Consider the following 20081-nt stretch of genomic DNA (forward strand, 5'->3'; position numbering starts at 1 on the left):
TGGAGGAGAGGCCCAGGGGTACCCAGAAGAAGGGGAAACAGGCTACCTGAATGAGACCTGATAGGCTGTGGCCATATAGTCGGAGAGGAGGTCCCCTTCTGTCAGAGTTCTAGGGGAGGGGAATAGGGCAGAAGAGCGAAGGAGGGTAGGAACCTGAGGATACAAGTGAGGGGATAAAGTTTTGGGTGTAATCTGAATAAATTACAATGAGTTAAATTTTTAAAAAAGTAAAACACATGTGGAAGTAAACTCTACAGGTTACTTTGTTCATTATTTGCCTGGTTTTCTTAAAATATTCTTTGGAATTTGAATGAATTAATGAGTGAATAAATCCACAGAATGAACAAATAGATGAAGGCAAACTGTGAGTTATAGTTGTTTCCCAAATGAATCCCATTACATGGCCAGTTATGAGGTTTTTATAATTTACCAAAGAAACAACTGCAAGTTGTTGCCAACAAAGTTGATGACTAAAATTAGAAAGAGTTTCAAGCAGACTATTTTGATGTGCCACTGACAAAATAGAATGGACAATATTGTATAAACAATAAGAATATGCAAGAAACTTATAATTAGGTTTAATAACCTAAGTTTTACTGACAGATCCAAGTAAAAGAAGTAAACTATGTGCGTTATGTTTTATGTATTTGGAAAAAAGGCTGTGGTATAATAGGAATCACACTTAGATGAATAGATTCCTGATATATAGAATAATAAGGCATCCTAATTTCATAATATAATTTAGAATAAATTATAAATTACTATATTAAATATAAAAGGATGTTTTTCGCTTGCATCAACTTGACTCTTGTAAATCTCACCATTCTCTGGGCTACTAGACAGACTTGGATTTTTGATATTTGGAGTTCATTCTAGAAATTGTGTTTTTTGTTATGGCATGTGCCACTCCACAGTATGATTTATTATTGATTTCTCTATATCTACACTACTGTAAAAGCCTTGGCAAAAGATAGAGGTCATGCCACATTAATCATTACAGTCTTAGAAGTTGGCAAAGAGGAAATTGTAGGTGGATGGATGGATGAGTGGATGGATACATGCATGCGTGGGCCGACTTCATAAGCAAAGGCTCTGTTCAGTATTTCTCAACTCTACCTGCCCTTCAGAATCACCTGAATTCTCTTTAACACAGTAAAATTGCCTTCACTCCACCTAACAGCACCTGAATCATGTTTTCCTGGTGTTGAACTTCAATAAATTTTCAAAAGATAAACTTGTGAAAGAAAGCATTGGCTAAAGATATTACACCATAGTGGAGCACTTGCCATTTATGTGCCAACTCTGGAGTCTATCAGCAACACCTCCCACCATGCTAAAAAAAAAAAAAAATGAAACAGAAACAAGCAGCAGCACTAATATATAAAATAATTTTATGCTTTGCATTTTTCTTAATAGAATCCCTTAAAAAAGAAACTGGATTACTGAGCCCAATCAAAAGATTCACTCTGGTAATACATATTTGATGGTTCTGTGTATTGCCAGCATTCCCCATTTTTTTAAACAAATATATTTATTAATAAATATTTAATGTTGGTCAAATTACAATGATGCTTAATCTAAACAAAATGTCCTTTGTGAGTAGATCCCCTTTGTAAGAATGTTTGCCATAGAAAGCATCTATTTTTTTTTGTCTTCTATTAACTATACTTTTTTCAGAATACTTTATAAATTCTGTCAAATATTTGACTCATTGAAAACAGTGCCCTCTTAATTACACCTCTCTTACCTCTAGCTTCTACCTAGTTTTGGCTTTATAAGTACATTGGTTTACCCATCTGTTTTTCTTTTGTTGTTATACTTACTAATTTTACATTTTTTGAAAACTTCCTATATGAGCACCACATCTACATCATGCCCACCCTCTGTCTTTCCTCTTACTGCATTCATAATCATAATCATAAATTTATGTTTTTTCTTATGTATTATTGTAATTATATCTCAATATATGTTACTACTACAAATACATATCTGTATATTCATGCATAAGTACGTACATTTACACAAATGTATATACATGTGTACAACATACATAAACATATTATGTTTAGTCAGAAAAATACGCATAACTCCCTGAGTGCATTTAACCTTAATTTAAAGTACATGTTTCTAGGACTAATCATTGGGATTGGACAATCTATGTGAGATTTCATCCCTGCTAAGGTCTGAGTCTCCCCATCTCAGCCATCATCGAAAACCTTTAGCACTTGATAGGGAGTGTGGCTGTGTGCAGTATTCCTTTTCCATGTTGACATACATATCAACTGGTATTATCTCTACTCTAATCGTATTCCTGCTTCTAAATGCCTGAATATAAGTGAATAAATCTTGTAGAGAAACGTTTATAAGATAATGAGCAGAGGATTTGGATATACACCACTTTGGTATTGATGTCAAATGATTTTTCATCTAATTTGGAGTCACAAAATAAATTATAGGTTTTCAGGACTTAGATGGCACACAATGTGATGTTTTTAGGATGGCCAGTAAATGCATTTTCAGTTTGAACCTTTTTTTGGTAATTATTGGTTTTCATAAATAAAAGTTGTTATTTTAAGAGGAATTACTGGTAATAAAAAGGTAAAAATCAAGATCAAAAGGCATAAATGCACACAAGAAAAAAAATCTATCTTACTCATTGGGAAATACCAGGGAAATCCTGTAGTTATGATCATGACATAATTAAATTCAGCATGTGAGTGGCATAAGAGAGTTCTAGGAACTCACGAATAGTTTTTCAAGCTTCAAAGAGAAATTTGAAAAACTAAAGCATGTAGATAAGACAAAATGCCAAATGCCTTCATTTAAGAGGCAATAATTAGTAGGAGGTTTGTGCAATACTTAATAGCTAAAAGGAGACTGAGAGAGGATACGGTTTTAAGGACTGGTATTGGTCAGATATTGAAAATAAGCTCTTCATGACTAATTAGCTGTCAGTAGCAATACCACAAGGAGAAATGACACCCCTAGGAAAACAAAAGACATGGAGAAACTTGAAAATTTGTTCTTTGCAAAAAAAAAAAAAAAAAAAATCACAGTCTGTTATGCTGTTCTGTTTGTATGAAATAAGTGTGTTCAGCACATGCATCCTTGTCACTGTCCTTGCTTAGAGCTTTCGGGGTTTGTTTTATTCGTGGAGAAGAAAGACTAGATACTGACTAAGGAAGAAATCAAAACAGACTACGGACTAGGAGAAGTCATGCAAACTACTTCAGAGACTCCCCGCCTGCTGCCTGCTCGCCTGTCCGCCATCCACTTCAGAGACTCCCCGCCTGCTGCCTGCTCGCCTGTCCACCATGATGGATGGCACTATACAGTTCTGGGGCCCGCTTGACGTGTGCCGGGAATTTTAGGAAGGGAGTTCTAGACCTCGTTACCCTCCGCTACCCTCCCTCTCACCCAAAGCTAGACACCGGACCACATGTACCTGGACCCTGACCCCTACTTGGGAAAGACTCACAGCATCAGTCTTCTTCACCTACCTGCTCTGTTGGCTAGGTTCTCTTCGTGTCTGAATCTGGATTTCCAATCAGAATTAAAGGGAGTATATCTCACAGCAGTTCCTCAGCCGACTCCCTCTTTCAGCCACGTCACCAACCTCTCAGAATATTTTTTTTTCCTGCAAGAAAGGATTGGGTCGATTGATTGATATTGAAAAGCATGAGCAAAGGAGCTACCAAATACAATTTTTTATTTTAAAAAGTTAATTGACATCTCTTCATCACTCTGAAGAAAAATCTATAGATAGCCTTTAGGCTATTGTTTGCACAAAGTGTGTGAGAAAAAGATGCAGGCTAAGAAAAGTAGGAATGGCTGAATCCTTCTCAGAGTGTTGGTGTATGTAAGATGAATTCTCCAAAGATGAGTATTCATATTGACTGTGGTGGTCGGAACGAGAATGGTCCTCATGACTTACATGTTTGAATACTTGGTTTCCAGTTGGCAGAATTAAAGAAGGATTAAGAGGTATGACATTATTGGAGGTGTTATATAACTGGGGTGGGCAGGTATGTGTGTGTGTGTGTGTGTGTGTGTGTGTGTGTGTGTGTGTGTGTGTGTGTGTGTGTGTCTAGGGTTTAGGCTTCCAAATCTAGGCATTCCCAGTATTCTCTCACTGCCTCATGTTGTGGATAGACATGTACGCTTTCAGCTAATGCTTACGCATCGTGCCTACCTACCTGCAACTAAGTTCCCAGCCAAGATTGTCATGAATTCTAGCCATCTGAAAATACTAGGTCCCAGTAAACTCTCTTCTTTGTGTTTTCTTGGCCATGGTGTCGTATAACAGTATTACAAAAGTAACTAAGACAGAAGTTGGTAATGGAATGGGACTTGCTTTGACAGACTTGATCATGTTGATTATGGAGGAATGGGACATATTTAGGATGTTAGACTAGGGAAAGTGATTTAGCATTCATGGCAGAATTTAATGAGCCACCTTAGTTACTTGAATACAGTACGACCTGGTAGGATTTTGGAAGACAGTAGTGAGGAGTTCAGTGTGCACTATGGAGGCCCAGTTCAAAAAGACTTCAGAGGGAACAGCATTAGCAACTAGGATAGATACTTTTAAAATTTGACAAATAATGCAGCAACTGTTTGCCCTAAGAAGAATATTACTTTTGCCCTAAGAATCTGCCTGAGGACAAGTTGAAACTCTTTGGCTAATTTAGTTGGTAGAAGTTTTAAAACTAGGCTAATATTGAGCGGGTCACATGATTATTTGTGGTACCTTTATGCAGATCTTCAGTGGGGCGGGGGGAGAAGAAGAAGAAGAAGAAGAAGAAGAAGAAGAAGAAGAAGAAGAACAACAACAACAACAACAACAACAACAACAACAACAAGAACAAGAAGAAGAACAAGAAGAAGAACAAGAAGAAGAAGAAGAACAAGAAGAAGAACAAGAAGAAGAAGAAGAAGAAGAAGAAGAAGAAGAAGAAGAAGAAGAAGAAAACAGGGAAGAGAGAAAGGAAAAGGGGAGGGGGGGGCCGGGCAAGGAGTACCAGGAAATTTAATGTTGAATCCAAGGCTTATGCTAAAAGAGGTAAGGAGATTGCTGATTCGAAATGGAACAAAGGCAGTGGTATCTTCAGGATACCATTCAGTTAATCCGGCAAAAGTAAGAAAGGAAATGTCTGATGAATTATCCATCCCTAAAAAGCAACAAAAAAAATCAATGCTTATGCAAATGCACTTCAAAGAAGGGGCCAGGTTACATGCTCAGAAGACAGGCAAACAAGGGAGCAATTGCCATGAGGTTTTGGATTTAAGAGTCAGGAAGGCTAAAAATGTAAAGGGGTTATAAACCCTTCCAACTTGGATAAAACAGCTGTTGAGGAGAGTTCTGTGGCAGGGATGTGCCTTTATGAAGGCCCCAAGTGGGGGGCTATTGCATAAAGCTGTGAAAGTGAAGTAAAGATTGTGGTGAAGATACCAAGATTGTTGAGGTTCCAGGGCTGTGGATTATCTGCCAAGGAGAGCTGCAGACGATGAGGTGTGGAACCAACCTGTGAGAGAAATGTGTGTTGGTCAGCGAAACTGGAAGGACAGAAGCATCTAAGCCTTTGACATTAGACTAGGGCTATAGGATTTGGACTTTGTTCTGTGGAGATTTTTTTCTGCCGTGGGTCCACTATTTCCTAACTAACCTCTCAGCCCTCCCTTTTGGAATGGAAATGTATATTCTATCTCTCTGTATGTTGGAGCTAGGTAATTTTGTTTTTGATTGTTCAGATCCATGCAATTAAGAGATTGTTTTGTGTCTCAGAAGAGACTTTGGAATTTTAAACTGTGGTGTGTCTGTGAGAGCTTATGGAGAGGCTGAACTAAAACTAAATGCATTTTGTATTTTGATAAAGGCAGAAGCCTAGGAAGACATAATTCACAGAGATGGGAATATGGTGGTTCGATACCCCCATAGGCTATTTGAATACTTAGTCAGTCGCCAATTGTTTGAGCTGTTTGGGAAGGATGAGGAGGAATGGTCTTATTGGAAGTGTCACCTGGGAAAGGATTTGAGGATTCAAATCCCAGGCCCTGCCCCACAGTGTAAGCTCTCTCAGCTACTCTCCCAGCACCATGCCGCCTGCCTGTTGCCATGCTCCTTCATCACCATGGAACCTCCTGAAACACTAAGAGTTCAATAAACTCTCCCTTCATGAGTTCCCTTTGTCATGAGATCTTATCGAGCACTATAAAAGTAGCTAAGACATGAATATCTGAATAAATAGTTAATTCTACAGCTCACTCATGATTTCCTAAAACGTGCTTGGTTTAACACAATCTCCATCTCTCATATAGTTAGATAATGTGTGTGTGTGCATATATATATATATATATTGATTATATATACTCTAAAGTTGATTAATATATGTAGTATCTAGTTTTAGGTAGTCTTAATTGAGAAAATGCTTTCATAAGATTGGGCTAGCATACACAAGCCTGTAGGACATTTTCCTAATTAGTGATTGATGAGGGTGGGCTCAGCCCACTGTAGGTGGGCCCACCCCTGCATGGTGGTCCTGGATTCTAAAAGAAAGCAGGCTGAGCAGCGCATGAAGAGCAAATCAGTGAGTTACAATATTCCATGGCCTCAGCATCGGCTCCTGCCTCAGCAATTAGGTCCAGCAATGGCCTTCTTCCTTTTGGAGAATCTGCCAATGCAGTGGCTGCTCTACCCACAGGATTGGATGAACATCAACTTGGTGATAAAGAAGGATTTCTGTAGAACTCTGGGTTTTGTTTTGTATTCATGTCAGAAGGTCAAAGAAACTAGATGCTGATCTCAGTTCAGAATTCCAATAGCAGAGTGAATGTGTTCTCTAACAAGAATCTAAAATATGAGGGGATTTTTTTCCCTTGGATCTGTTTCTATGTGGATACCCATTTGGAAGGCACTTCCCTCTAGAGGGAGATCTTCCTCTTCAGGTTATGCTTAGAGATTTGTGCAAAAAAAAAAAAAAAAAAAGTGTGCCTTTCTGAATTACAGACCCAATCCAGTGGACAACCAAGATTAACTCTCAGAGCTACCAGCATTTATGGAGCAACAGGGAATAATGACAGCACAATAGTGGAATTTTTTCTTTTGTCCAGATAAAAGGAATGAACCTATGCAATTAGTTAAATACCAGACTTGGAAATTCTTGTTTCATTTCAAGGAAATTCAACTATTCATCATCTCATATCTTCCCTACTTTTTAAATTTCCTTTATTCTTTTTCTTTTTTAAAAAACTAAACAAAACAAACATAGAAAAGTGGCCATTTGCTAAAGAAAGATGAGTCATGAGATTTCATCTGGACATTTATGATTAGCATGGGCAATGGGTTTCAGGCATACTACATGGGGAAGAATGAAGGTGTCTGTTTTCAGAAGTCAACTTCCTGCCTTCACCAGGAATATGTTATGAAAGTACTAAACATTCTTACAAGGTAGTCACAAAACTTCAACTATTATTATTATTATTATTATTATTATTATTATTATTATTATTATTAATTATTGAATACCCATAGTATTACATGTTAACTATAAGTTTGATAGAGCATGAGAATTTTTACTTACATGAAAGAAAGACTACAGTGTCAAGTATTTCTTTGATACCAACATAATCTTCTTTACTATATTGAAAATAGATGTGGACATTTTTTTCTGAAAATTATAATGACTTGATATGTGACAAAAATTAATGCATGCAATCTATTATACAGATTTAATTTTCATTTCACTACATTGTATCCCACGAACATTTCTATCTAGTCCTTAATTAAACATGATTTGCACAAATTGAGGTCAGTTTTCATTTAGACTGCTTGCAGTGTTAATCACAGTGCAAATAGCCTTCATCAATGAAAGAGCAGCATTACACTAACACATAAGCATTTCTGTGTAATTGCTGTCTGCTCTTTAATCCTGCATATTACTAGATAAGTACACATGGGATGATTTGCTAAATTTTCTATTGTATTACATGTGTAAGTCATTTAAGTGGTTTTTTACAAATTTGGATTTGAATATATTTGTGTTTAAGAAACCTAAAATTTAGGTGATGAAACAGTCCTTGGTTGACGTAGTTGAAATATGTATCTAAAGCACTTTATGTTCAGCATACACAACTCCAATGCTCTCTGTCTCATTCTAAACTCTGGATGAAGGTGTCGACTTGCTTTTAGAGAATCAGATAATTTTAATTATAACTGGTTTTGTTAATAGTTATTAATGTGCCCTGAGATACCTATAGTTGAAAGGCTTAAAAGATTAATTTTCTCTTTAGTCACCTTCACATATTGATAACACTATTTATTGTACAAACATCTGGAAGACCTGGGGAAAAAAGTGAGCAGTGTGCACCCACCCCTCGTTGCTAACATGTAAAAGTCCTGGTCATTCTCATATTTGCTAATGATGAAAATTCCATTGTTCTAAAAAATTGGAGCACCAACAATGTTTGATTTTTCTACTGTGGAGTATATCAACTTTAAAGGGGAAATATTAAATGGCTTCTACTCAAAAATGAAATTATATATTCCCATTACTGACATCAAACTTTACCTTGGTCCCTCCTGTTTAGTTCTTTAAGTCTACAGCAGAAAGGCTTTGTTAGCACTATCTAAACCGGAAGTGTAAGAGGAAACTGCCCCATCATATGCAAAGTGTGCAGTTATAAAACATAAGATTGCCTCTCCTCAGGTGGCACCCAGTGGTCTTTGTAACCTATTCCCTTCCTTCTTGCTTTGGACTTGGCATACTCAACTCCCTTCCAACCTGGAAGATTTGTGCACATGAATACACATTTGTATCTTCAAAGTTGAGATGTGTTATGGCCTCCTGCTTGGAAATACCATCTATATTTTATTCTTATTTATATTAACTAAACTGTCCCCTCAAATGCAAAATCAAGTTATATTTTTCCTTACTTTTCTTCTTTAGACATAAACATTCAGTGTCTTCTGTATTTCTGTAGATGAAGAAATATCATTTATATTGTACTTCATAAAACACATGGTACTGCTTTGGAAATGAAGTTTTAATTCATTAGCTATTAATATATGATCATCCAGGACACATTTCAGTAGAAATGATAAGGAGAAAGACATAATCTTGCAGATCTCAGAGAACCAAGGCTTATCATTGTTATAAATGGAATGTACAACAAAATGAATAATGCAGTGGTTTTTATCACACTGAAAATAATTGAAACTGTGATAAGAGCAAAAGTCTGAGATTTTCATATGATCCTTAAAATAAATTATGATGGAGGATGGTTCAGCAGTCCAGAGTGTGTATTTTTTCAGAGAATGTGATGCTGTTATCAGCACCTGCATCAGCAAGCTCACAGCTGTTTGTAACTCCAGGAAAGCCAACACCTTTTCCTAGCTGACATTTGTACCCTTCCCAAACACATGTATGCATAAACACACCAAATACACTCACACACACATAAAGAAAAGTAAAATAAATCTTTAAAGCTCTCATTAACTTTCTCTGTTGTCTAAAAGTCCCATGGAGATGGATGTAGTTTGCAGGATGGTTTCTATTTCGCATGGTTATCCATCATGTGTAATGATGGTATAGAAAAGGTAAGTCTAGTCACCCTAACTTTAGAAACACAGGAATGAGATCAGGAAGTGATCATCATTTACATTTATTATATTTTACATGTAATGAGCTTTAGCTATTACCTCTAATTTGCTTCTCATCAAAGGCAAACTATTTAGAAACTAAAACCTCTCTGTCAGTTAGAATGTTAATGAATTAAGATGAAATGAGACAGTGTAAATTGGCAGCTATTGCTGCAGGATATATTTGAGATCTTGTAAGAGAAATCAATCCATCTCTCCATCAGGGTTAATTTGTTTGATTTAATTATAAGAATGCAGTGAATATCTCCCCCAACTACAAATTTATTTTCAGAAGTAGGTAACGGTTTATATCTGTCAGTCAGAGAATATAAATATATATATATATATATATATATATATATATATATATATTCTCAATTCTATTTGAAATTGATTTAAGATGTTGGCTTAAGTAACACTTATATTACTGAAATATATGTACATATATGAAGTAAGTAGTACTATTTAGATGTTGTATTTAAGATTCCTGTATTTTCTAACATCCACTTATTTGTATCAATAGTTCTTTATTTCTTTCTTTTTTCCCCCTCAGATATAAATGAATGTGAAGCCGAACCTTGCAGAAATGGTGGAATATGCACAGACCTTGTTGCTAACTACTCCTGTGAATGCCCAGGAGAATTTATGGGCAGAAATTGTCAATACAGTAAGTGTTATTATGTAACTGCATGTTTACACACACATGATTTGAATTATAAAGTCTCCACTTATGATGGAGTATGGACCCAGATTATTGTCATGTGCTTTGAGAATGCAGGATTGAATGAAGTGGCTCATTATTAATGTGTTCTTACTAATACACATTTTCTCTAGAGGTATTATTTAGTGCATAGCCATTAAGAGGTAATATGTATAATCTGAAAAGTATGACAGCATCTCATACTCAGGCTTATTTCTGCATTGGTCCCATTTCACACACCAGCATGCACATCACTTAAACTCATGCCAACCAAAGAGATACTTTTTGTATGGTACCAAATAGACTCAGTCTAGAAGTGGAGCTAAAGTGAAGTCTAGCTCAAGTGGTACTTACATAAGCAATGGTTTTACATACAAATTTTTTTGTTTCTTGGAACCTATGACAGTAGAGTTCTGAGATGATGTGTCTAATGGTAGGATAACAATTTCCTTATAATGTTAATGTGGAAAAAGAAAATATTCCACAACATTTTTTTTAGTTAAAGATGGGAAGAATAGTCACAGGACTGTCATCAACGGACTAGGACCTGAACGGAGGCAAGCACATATTGGCGATGACACTCACAGCAGCATTTTATAATTTGGGGAACATTATGGAAACTTTATAAAGTGCTAATTTTATATACATCATGCCTTCTGAGCAACACAAAAACTCAGTGCAAATCCATAGTAAAGATGCAAACTGATATTCAGATGGAGAAACAGAGGCTGATGTTTGATACGGTTTTCCTGAGTTTTCACAATGAAAGTAGCAGGATGCAGGATCTCTGGCTTCCCAGGCAGTTAGGTTCCTTTAAAAGTCCTCTCTCTTTATGAACACACAGTATTAGTGTATGCTACATCCCTCTATCTTGCATTGAATTTATATAAATAAACGGAAGCAAGAATTATAAAAAAAGGAGCTGTTTCCTTTTTCAGACACTTTTGTAGAAGCACATCTTGATGATTTTACATCATTTACATCAAATAACTGAGGGACATATTTGAATGCTATGATTGAGCAATCACTACTACAAACAAGCCTTGGAAACATAAATGTTATCTTTTTGAGGACTGTGGTATAGTTGAGCACTTGCTTTCTATGTTGGTGTGTTGAGGGGGGGTGTTCTTGGTTTGATCATCAACATTGAAGAACTAGTCATGTTTCCTATGGCTGATGTTGACTGATTTCTTAAAGTCTAATTTAAAAAACTAACAAACAAACAGAAACTGTAGCAAAGGAGCTCATGCCACATCTTTTGTTTGTTTGTTTGTTTTGTGTTTTTGAGACAGTGTTTCTCTGTTTAGCCCTGGCTGTCCTGGACTCTCTTTGTAGACCAGGCTGGCCTCAAGACCCACCTACTTCTGCATCCTGAGTGCTAGGATTAAAGGCTTGCACTACCACGTGTGGCTTCATGCCACATTTTAAACATTCTCTGGTTTTCCTCATTTTTTTATAAAACTTTTTATTTTAGACTTTGTGTTAAAGTAGATTTATCAATAGAATTAAATGACGCCCTTGAATCATTAGTGACATAGCAAACTTGAAATGTAAAAATATTTATTTATTTTAGTTAAACAAGATATTTAAACACAAAGTTAATAGATATAAAATATATGAATTATTTATCATAAGTTATGGCTCATTTAGTGTAGCTGTAATATACTTCTGCTTAACGAGAAATAAATTTACACCTAATCTTGATTTTTATGATTTGATGCACAAATATGAGGTCATCATCTTGCAAACCACTTGTTTTAAAGTTTGAGCAAAATTATAAATATTTCAAACATTAAGAACGAGCACTTCACTGGGTGTCATAGATCGTACCTTTCATCCTAAAATGTAGGAGGTGAAGACAGAGTGTTCTTCAAAATTCATTTACCAGGTCTACACAGTAAATTTCAGATGTGCCGGGATTGAATAGCAGGGTCCTTTTATCACTTCCGTGCCCCCATAAAAGGCAATGCTCCACATTTAATACAAAGCTTGCCTATCAGATGTTAGAATTGTCTAATAATATTTTTCAGTATATGAGTAGCAGCTGTTAATGATCTGTTTCTATAGGATGGTTATGGAAAGATAAATAATTTCAGGTTAGATTTTATACAGTTTATGCAACACACTTGCTTTAACATGTATTTTTTCCATTTATTTATTGTAAGACTGGATTAAGGTGTATTGTTCTTATTTCTACTGAAATTACTTTTGATTGACATGAATATTATGTAGGTGTTTCTATAAAGTTTATTACATGTGACAAAAATTCATCTAATCTAATCTTTGTGTAGATTCCCCTGATTATTTTAAATGACAAGCTCAGGAGACTATTTTCATAAACAGCCTGGAAAAAAGATGACGTTCTGCAATGATAACCCTGTCCTTATGAGAACAGCTATGTCTTGTCATGTATGATTAACCGGATGTGATATTTAAACCATAATAATGCAGTGGAAATTGAGAGCATATTATTTAATTAATCTAAAAATAACTGGACTTGTTTTTATTTGTTGGGTTTTGTGGCTCACAATAACCATGTACATTTCCCTCTTGAGTGTTCAAATGTGACATGATTAAGTTTAAGAAATGACACTCAAATGCATTATCATCACTGACACCATTTGTGGAAATTGAAATAGTTACCCAGGGAGCTCTTATAATGTGTAATTCCTAAACATTATGCCAAAACAGAATTAAGACTGGGGTGATTTTTGAGGTTAGGGGGCTGGGAGTTAAAAAACAAAAACTAATTCTGTAGTAGAAAATATGAAGTGATGCTTCACGTGTCCAGTTTATCAGGCTTTTTGAATGAACAAAACGTTATAGATAATTCTATAGACCTTTATTCTAGAAATTCTACCTTTGATTATAACAAAAGATGATGTATGTGGACATAGTATGAAAATTAAAAGGTAGCCACAATTGGAACCTTCCCTAACAAATGAAGTATATTTATATCCAAAACCACACAACATCTACTTTTTATGTGTACATGTGTGCATATTTGTATTTGTCTTTGTACCAGTAATATGTATGAGCAGATATCTTTGAGTTAACATAGGCTTACTCAGTGAAAAGTGCTCACACATTTTATAAATACGTGCAAAATGTATGTTACACCCTTAATACTTTGATTGATGACCTTGCAAAGATGAGTGTTTAATGACAAGCGTTTTTGATGAACTGTATCTTTTTACGGAGGGTGATACGATAATGTTGATTTTCACTTTCGATGGCATTGCATCTCAAGCGCTCTTCTAAGTAATTTCGAAAGCGACTTTCTTAATCCTCTCAGCACTATTTCTAGTTTGACTTTACCGAGAAAACTGAGCAAGTGAGTGATTAAATAATTTCCTTAGGTTTGCATGGATAGTAAACTACAATTTGGCCTGAGTCCCAGCTACTGCAGCTGCAGCCACATAACCTGAAGCCTACATACAATCTGATGTTACCTTGTGGGATGAAGGAATAGTTTGTTTTCCCATATACTTTCAAGCACTTGCATTTGGGGAGTGACCTTGTGTAGTGGTGGCAATACTGGAAGAAAGAACACAGGCCGTGCATTCAAATGGAACTGGAATTCAAGTTTTTATTTCAGGTAATTCCCTTCAAGATAAACTGAACATGTTAACTGCTCCCGTTGCACCACAGATTCCTCATCTATTAATCTCTACCGACAGACAGAACATTAGTAGCATATGTATAAGACTTTGTAATATACCTATGTTAATAAATGCCACAAATAGTCTTACAAGATTATTTTTTACTCATTAAAAATAGACAATACTAACAAACTCTCTTGGCATCTTTATATATCTATGATAAAACTTTAATTTTTTTTTACTAACCCAAACTACGCATCCATGTTTAATAACTGAGTCTTTGTCATTTAGAATAGTGTGGGTAGAAGTCAAATAAAATGCCTTGGATGACATAATTTTAAGGCAAGGTAAGAAAAATCCTGAGGCACCTCCATGTTTACAAGGATGGGTACTCTTTTTTTCTGAGACTGAGTTTCTCTGTGTAGCTCGCTATACTTGACTCACTTTGGATGAATAATCTAAGCGCAACTAAAATCATGTCAGAAGACAGCTAACTTTTTCCTTCCTTCTTTAAAAAAAATACAGTGTCAACTTGTTTTCTAAAAAATGAACCCCTGATTATTCCCTTATTTGTTTACTTTTACATGTGGAATAAATAATGAGGAAGCTTCTGACATGGTAAAGATAGGTATCTATTTTGGTGCATAATATACAGTGTTTAAGAAATCCAACAGTGAAATAACCCAGGCTTATAGGCAAGGGATCATGTGACCATATATATATATATATATATTAAAAAGACTGAACTATGGTACTTGAGAATCATATAGGTCAGGAGACAGTGTTATGGGAGGGCCAGGGAAAGGTAGCAAGTTATAGATAGGAACAAGAAATTCTGCAGAACAATTAGGTATTAAAATGACTAGAGATGACAAAATGGTTTCAAATGCAAAAGATTTTTAATGTTCTATCTAGAAGAAATTTCACTTATCTAAAGAGCTATATTCAACTTGATTTGGAATTAAACAATGTCTATATGCATTAAAACATCATATAGCATATTAGAACAGCACTATTTTTATCTATTTAAAATTGTTTTAAAAGAATTTATATTGAAACTTATATCCTAGATTAAGGAAATTTTATATACTCTTTTTCTTTTGATTTTGGCTTATTTCACTAGGTAGGCCCATTCTTATCAATTTCCCTGCAAATATAACATAATTTACCTTTTCATGGTGGCAGCATAAAAGTTCATTGTGTGTATATGCTCCATTGTCTCTAACCTTTCATTTGTGGAGAGGTGAATAGATCACTTCCTTGGCTCTGCTCTGGTGAACACTGCAGTGTGGCCGTGCATGTGGCCCTGCAGTATACTTGCTTATATATCCTTCCAAGTGTATAGCCAGGAGTTGCGTGGTTGGATCATGGAGTACATCCAGTTCTACTAACGTAAGGAAGCTCCATACTGGCCGCACCAGTTTGCATGTCCATCAACCCGGTGTATAAAGGTTTCACGGGCACTCCCTTCCCTGTGACCCGACATCAGCATTCACTGTCAGTGGTTTTCTTAATAAGAATTACTACGGCTAAACTGAGCTGGAATCTAGTAAAAGTGGAACTACCCAGGAATAGGAAAGTTACCAACAGAGAAATAGTAGAAGGTAATGGGCTGTAAATATAATAAATGTATAGTACATGTGCATGGAAAATTCCATTTTAAAACGTCTACTTGTACAATTAATATATGTTAGTAAGATACATTGATCCAAATGGTAGCTATATTTTACATCTGAATTTTATATAAAATAGTGTTTTTAATCTGTACTGTTTGTAAAAAAAAAAAAGTTAAATTTGAGTAAAAGCAAACAAACTTGAATATATTCGAGAATGTGATTAAACAAAGTAGTGACAAATGTTCACTGTACCATTTTTTTGGCATGACTATGTAGATATGAGGTTTTATAACATCTGTGAATAAATTAATTTGTTCTCCAATTACATCAAACTACCTTCCTTCTGAGTCCAGGGAGCAATGATAGTCAGAATGGAATCAATTTTGACTGTCACGCATCACACGGATTAATGGTGTGAAAGAGGAGAACATAGAGGCTGATTATAAAAATTGTCAAGCCTCACGGGAACAAACAAAAGAAACTATGACACAGGCATTAGAGAAGAAACATTTTCAAAAGAAAGACCAAAAGAAAGTAGTTTTAATTAAGAAGAAAGAAAGAGGGAAGTGTAAATAAGAAGTTCACACACACACACACACAAAAAGACATACCAGAAACCCCTCGCTTTATCATTGGCATAGCGACAACAATACACCCTAGGGTCACAGTGGGCCAACATCCAGCCAGCCTGGTTTACCTGCACTGAAAGAACAAACCATAATCCTCAAAGTGTTGCTGTAGGTGAGTTGACTCCTGTACCCACATCCACATCACAGTCCCGGGAAATGCCTACTCTGTGCCAAGTGGTGCCATGTCGACACCGGAAGCTATTTCCCACAGACAAAAATGGCTTTTGCATTTCACTGCAGCCCCAATCTTTTCACTTCAACTCCATCAAGAAAAGCGTGGTCCTGCTGGCATTAACAGGCTTTAGGCAAGCATGAAAGATGCCTTTGAGAGGCCAGTGTGCAGTGGTCAGTGTACAGCAGGCTGGGTTAGCAATTCCTGCCATACTAAGTTGCTGAAAGAAGAACATGTCATCTGGGCCCTCTAAAGAGGCATGCTCCAGTTCCCTGGCCAGCAGTAGATACGTGTCCTACGGAAGTGGGAATTAACGAAATTGAATACGAGTGAACTTAAAGGCACGGTGGCTGAGAAGTGATCATCTCTACGAGGCCAACATATTCCCAGTCATGGTCTGGTATGCAGAGGCAGAGTCAGCAGAGTTGGAGTTTCTGTAATGCTCCCCTAAGACAAGTTCTTTAATAAATTTCACAACATATAAAATGTATTGTTTAAGGTGAAGAATTAATACATCCCCCTTTCTTTGAGAATCTGGAATTTTATGGAAGCAACAGAGTGTCAAGTAGCCATGAAGTGACAGTCCTTTTTTTTTTTTTTAAATATATATCATTTAAAAGACCTGGGAATAAGAAATCAATAACATTTGGAATCATGACCATTCTACGCCTAGTGATATTTATGCATTAAAAACCTATCATATAGAATGAGATTTTTGTGAGTCTCAGGGTATTAAAATGGAAATTTTATCTTTTTGAAATGCAAACATATAATAATTATAGCAAATGTGAAGGAGAAACTAAAGGTATTCATAATTAGTCCAAGTTTTATTCCTGTTATTTTACAGAACTTTGCAGGATTTTCAAGGATTTATTTTTCTATTTGTAGTCATCATTTAATTTAATTTAGGATTACTTTATTTTGCTTGAAATAATAATGTGAGAATTAATCCAGAACTCCAGTGACAGAGGAGAGCAACTAATCTCAGCTTGGCTACTTTTGAGAACATAAGAAAATAATCTATAAATTATGGATTGTTTTGGACTTTTCAGCATTAAACTTTACATAAATTAAATCCAAAGTACATACTATTTTATATAGTATACACAACAATATATACCAATGACCATATAGGTATGAATATTAACTTTTAATTTTCACACATTTGAAATGGTGTGGCAGTTAAGAAAGAAGAAGAGAAAAACAGATCAATAAGGTACAGTGAAAGTGCATCAATAGTCCTCCAGGCAAGAAAGGGTTCCAGCCGGCCAGCAAGATGAGGGATCTACAAAGGTAAACACACACACACACACACACACACACACACACACACACACACACACACACACAAACAAACAACTTGAGGGAGGCACTCATTTGTAGGTTCCATCTTCATTAAGATGCTGCTGGGTTAATATTTCCATGTTAACCCCATAGTTTCATAAAGCCAAATTTGAATTTAGAAATGACTTGCTATTCCTTAAAATGATAAGAAAATAAAACATAAACAAATATTAACCACTTGCTAACCTACACTTTTAGGACTCATCAAATATTTCTAACAAATTGAATCATATTCTCATTTCTTTCTAGTATAATATCAGCACCATAAAGGAACTATAATTTTTATCCTATGGCAATACTTCTCTGTTGCTACACTGCATGTATCTTGGAATTATCATTTATAATTTTATTTACTGTGTAAGCTAAGTTATACACTAGAGACTCTGACATGAGGTACAGATATGAGGAGTTTGGAAACAACCTAACTGCATTTAGTGCTCATAAAACTTACAGCTTGGGTGGTTCAATTATATATACGTGTGCGTGTGTGTGTGTGTGTGTGTGTGTGTGTGTGTGTGTGTGCGCGTGCACCCACAGATTAAAAATATAAATATTTCAATTATCTATTGGGCTTTCAGCATATGAAAGTATCACAGAAGTGACAGCCTATGCAATATCATAAGCGAAAAAACTGAGCAAGAAAACTATTTAAAAAGAAGTTGTTCTATGTCTAGAAACTTGGGAACTATTTAAAATATAATTTCTGTGCCATTATTTGGCCACCAACCACGTCATTGCACACTATGCTCTACACATAACAAAAAGGTATTCTTGGACACATAAGTCAAATTTAGGTCCTGATGCTTAATGTTAGCCTGAAGGAGTTAATTCAAAATGAGAAATTACACCAAAGCCCACAGTGATTTCTTATGTCATCACTGTCAGCAGCAGCAGAGCTGCATCCTTTCTCTCCGTCTGAGAAAGGATAGAGATGGTCCCAAACCTTCCCCCAATAACTACAATAACTCAACTGATAGCATTATTTACTGAGCACTCAAGTGTTTCAAATGGTTGTGGTAAATTTTACTGGCAATTGGAGCTAAATTGGGCAATGTCAGAAACAACATGCGTGATTCCTACCCAAGGTTTTCAGTGGTGTCAGCATGCTTCAAAGGGACTCTGTTCAGCACAAAGTGCCAAGGCCAAGTGTGCAGTTCTGAAAAACAGGGCATTTGCTTTCGGTGTCTGCTGAGAGATACAGGCACAATAGGCTTCTTTCTGCCTAGGCATGTAGGATTGGCTGATGTAATTAGGACAGCCAACGGAAGCAGGACTGCTAGTTATTAAGATGTGGGAAGTCCCGCAGAGACCCTTAGGTGATAAAATTCAGACATGGAGACCAGAGCACCCTGCTTGGATTAACATAACACCCTTTCTATTTGGGAGGATAGAGCTTTCCCTCACACAATAACAAATTCAAGTCTCTTTTCTATAGCACACTACCCATCATGCACAGTATATTTCTGGGATATATTACTTATGTGGAAATCAATCAAATGCAGCAAAATAAATTGAGGTAAATATAAGAACAACTACATTTACTGTGGATTATAGATATTACCTAACTGTTGTGGTAAATAATGTTTTTATTTGTTTACTTGCTTTAACATTTAACATAGTTAAGTTACAAATTATAAAGTTCACTTAATATATTTTTGACAATCATATTATTTATTTACAATATATTAATAATTATATATTAACACCAAATAAGTATTAACATCCTTCCACAATCATGGTAAATATAATTCAGCTATTAATAAAAATAATAGAAAAGTTTCAGAATAAACTGAAAAGATTGAATGGCTTTGTCAAAAGAGGAAATGACAAGTTTTAAGTAGATGAGATTGTGATTGCTAATGATTAAAAGTAAAGTAGGTTTTTATCAAAAAAGGGTTATGTGTGTGTGTGTGTGTGTGTGTGTGTCTGTCTGTCTGTCTGTCTGTCTGTCTGTCTGTCTCTCTGTGAAACAACAATCCAAATATGGATGTGGTCCCATGTGCCCATCACTTCAGCACTCTAAGAGGTAGAAACAGGAAGCTCAATAGTTCATGGTTACCCTTGACCATATACATTGTGGGCTCAAGGCCTCCCTTTAAAAAAACTCACAATAAAAATAAAATAAGAATTAGAAAAATGAAAGGACAATTAACTAAGAAAGACCAAGGAAAATAATGTTTGCAGAAGAGTTGTTCAATAAAATAGAGCCTAAGAGAAGAATTTTCATGTTCAAGGTCAAGCCTTTAATGGCTTTTATGTAACTGCTCTGTGGCATAGAGAAGCAGTCTGGATTGAAGTGTCTAGATTGAGGAAGTGGAAGTAAGAAATAATCATCACAGGGAACCTCCCGGGTTATGGGGCATGCTACTTTGAGCATATCT

General features: G+C 35.8%; 1 protein-coding gene across 2 annotated transcripts in view; it reads left to right on the forward strand.

Moving 5' to 3' along the window:
• The window catches only part of EDIL3 (EGF like repeats and discoidin domains 3), a 460517-nt gene that overhangs the window by 255218 nt on the left and 185218 nt on the right, over window positions 1–20081 (forward strand). For both annotated transcript variants that reach the window (XM_084802296.1, XM_084802295.1), the window contains one exon: window positions 10191–10304. In XM_084802296.1, the coding sequence (XP_084658422.1) occupies window positions 10191–10304 (114 nt within the window). The remainder of the gene's footprint in view (window positions 1–10190; window positions 10305–20081) is intronic.

The sequence above is a fragment of the Acomys minous genome, assembly GCF_964271855.1.
Source record: "Acomys minous genome assembly, chromosome: 11".
Lineage (NCBI taxonomy): Eukaryota > Metazoa > Chordata > Mammalia > Rodentia > Muridae > Acomys > Acomys minous.